This window comes from Tinamus guttatus, unplaced genomic scaffold (assembly GCF_059628265.1).
Source record: "Tinamus guttatus ecotype Peru unplaced genomic scaffold, ASM5962826v1 Tinamus_guttatus_pri_ptg000052l, whole genome shotgun sequence".
In the NCBI taxonomy this organism is placed as follows: domain Eukaryota; kingdom Metazoa; phylum Chordata; class Aves; order Tinamiformes; family Tinamidae; genus Tinamus; species Tinamus guttatus.
Window position 1 is genome coordinate 6018494 of NW_028288586.1, and position 2060 is coordinate 6020553.

The window sequence follows — 2060 nt, forward strand, 5'->3', positions numbered from 1 at the left end:
GGGCGGAGGCAGCGCCCGGCGCCGCTGCGAGCCGCGGAGCGCCCGGCCGAGCGCGCAGCGCGGCGGCGGCCCCGGCCCTATGGGCGGGCGGGCCAGGAGCGGCGCTCACAGGCTGCCCCCGCTGGCGCCCGCCCCCGCGGCGGCACAGAAGGGCCGCGCGGCGGCGCGGCTGCTGCGGCAGGAGGCGGCGATGCGGTCGCCGAGCTGAAGGCGCGCCCCGCTGCTCGCCCGCGGCCGCCGCCGCTCGCCGCCCGCCGGGCCCATGGCCGTCCGCGCCGGGAGCGCCCTGACGCCCTTCTCCATCCAGGCGATCCTCAACAAGAAGGAGGAGCGCGCCCGCCAGCCCGCGGCGCGGCCGCCGCCCGCAGGGGGAGCCAGCGGCTGGCGGCTCTGCGCCGACGGCGCCCGCCCGCCCGCGCCCGCCGCGGCCCGCGCCGCCCGCGCACCCGCCGCCTGCGACTCGGACTCGGCGCTCAGCGAGGAGCCCGAGGGCGAGCGGCGCCCCGAGGGCGACGAGGGCGCCGGCGGCAGCGCCCGCCCCGACGAGGCCACGGCCGGCGGGCGGCCCGAGGGGCAGCCCCGCGCGCCGGCGGAGCGCGACACCCTCAGCGACAGCGACATGTCGGCCGCCGTCTCAGGTAAGGGCGGCCCCGGCGGCCGCGGAGGCTCCGCGCAGCCGCGGGGGGACGGGAGGCGCTCGCGGCCGTGGGCTTCGCGTGCAGCTCCCGCCGCGCCCTCGAGTGTCCGCGCGGGACGGGGTTCCTGCGGGAACTGAGCGGAGTGAAAAACGCAAAAAATCCCCCACGGGGGACCTGGAGCGCGGACAGCCCTTGGCCAGGCTGGTCCCAGGGGCGCCTCGCGCCCAAAGCGAGACGAGGAGCCGCGGTGCAAACCGCGCAGCGGCTCCGCGGTGTCCGCGCGGTTGGGCACGGGGGTCCGGTTCTCCCCGGGGCTGCCGACCCGCCCTGACCGTCGTGTTCTCCCCGCCGCGCAGATCGCAGCCCGCCCGACGAGGAGGACGGAGCGGGCAAGTGCGCGAAGCTGCTGCCGGGCGAGGAGGAGGAGGCGGCGGCGCCGAAGCCGCGCAAGAAGCGCTCCCGCGCCGCCTTCTCGCACGCGCAGGTCTTCGAGCTGGAGCGACGCTTCAACCACCAGCGCTACCTGTCGGGGCCCGAGCGGGCCGACCTGGCCGCCTCGCTGAAGCTCACGGAGACGCAGGTGAAGATCTGGTTCCAGAACCGGCGCTACAAGACCAAGCGGCGCCAAATGGCCGCCGAGCTGCTCGCCGCCGCGCCCGCCGCCAAGAAAGTCGCCGTGAAGGTGCTCGTGCGCGACGACCAGAGACAGTATCACCCCGGCGAGGTGCTGCGGCCGCCCTCGCTGCTCTCCCTGCAGCCCTCCTACTACTACCCCTACTACTGCTTGCCCGGCTGGGCTCTCTCCACCTGCGCCGGCACTCAGTGACAGGCACCCCCTGCGCGCACGTCCCCCCGCTCACACACACTGGCAGCCAGGAGAGCAAGGTCCCCTCCGTGCCCCGCTCCGACGCGGAGCGCCCCGCTGCAGCCCGCGGCGCCTTGGACAGTATTTATTATTATTTTATTGTTATTTTTATTATTAATATTATTTGGATGGTTGCTCACCCTCTCCTCTTCCAACGTAGGACTTGTTGGCCGCCCCCCGCGCTGCGGCTGCCACCCCACCAGCCCAGGACTCGCACGCTGGGGCACAGCCAGTTCCCGGTGTCCCCGCTCTCCGTGTGTTTGGTGCAGACCTCTTTCTTGTCCGTGTTGTGCCGCTCCGGATTGGTAGAGACCCGGTGTTGTGTGGGAGAGAGGAAAGAAAAAGAGAGAGAAAGGAAAAGAAAACCAAAAACAAAAGCAACTCAGACAAGGAGATCAGGGACTCCCTCAGTGGATTGTAAGAAAGATTATTTTTGACGTCCGATTCCTTGCTCTTCCAGCTTGTTGCAGACTGAATGTGCCTTGTATGGTGCTGAATGTAAAGAAGCCGCTTTCAGATTCCCCCTGCTCTTGAATTCCATGTTATTTCTGTACTCC

General features: G+C 70.7%; 1 protein-coding gene across 1 annotated transcript; it reads left to right on the forward strand.

Moving 5' to 3' along the window:
- The first annotated feature begins 262 nt into the window (after positions 1 to 262).
- NKX3-2 (NK3 homeobox 2) lies at positions 263 to 1464 on the forward strand. The gene is made up of 2 exons (XM_088539918.1): positions 263 to 638; positions 995 to 1464. Exons 1-2 carry the CDS (start codon positions 263 to 265, stop codon positions 1462 to 1464), a joined length of 846 nt encoding a protein of 281 aa, XP_088396044.1.
- The last annotated feature ends 596 nt before the right edge of the window (positions 1465 to 2060 follow it).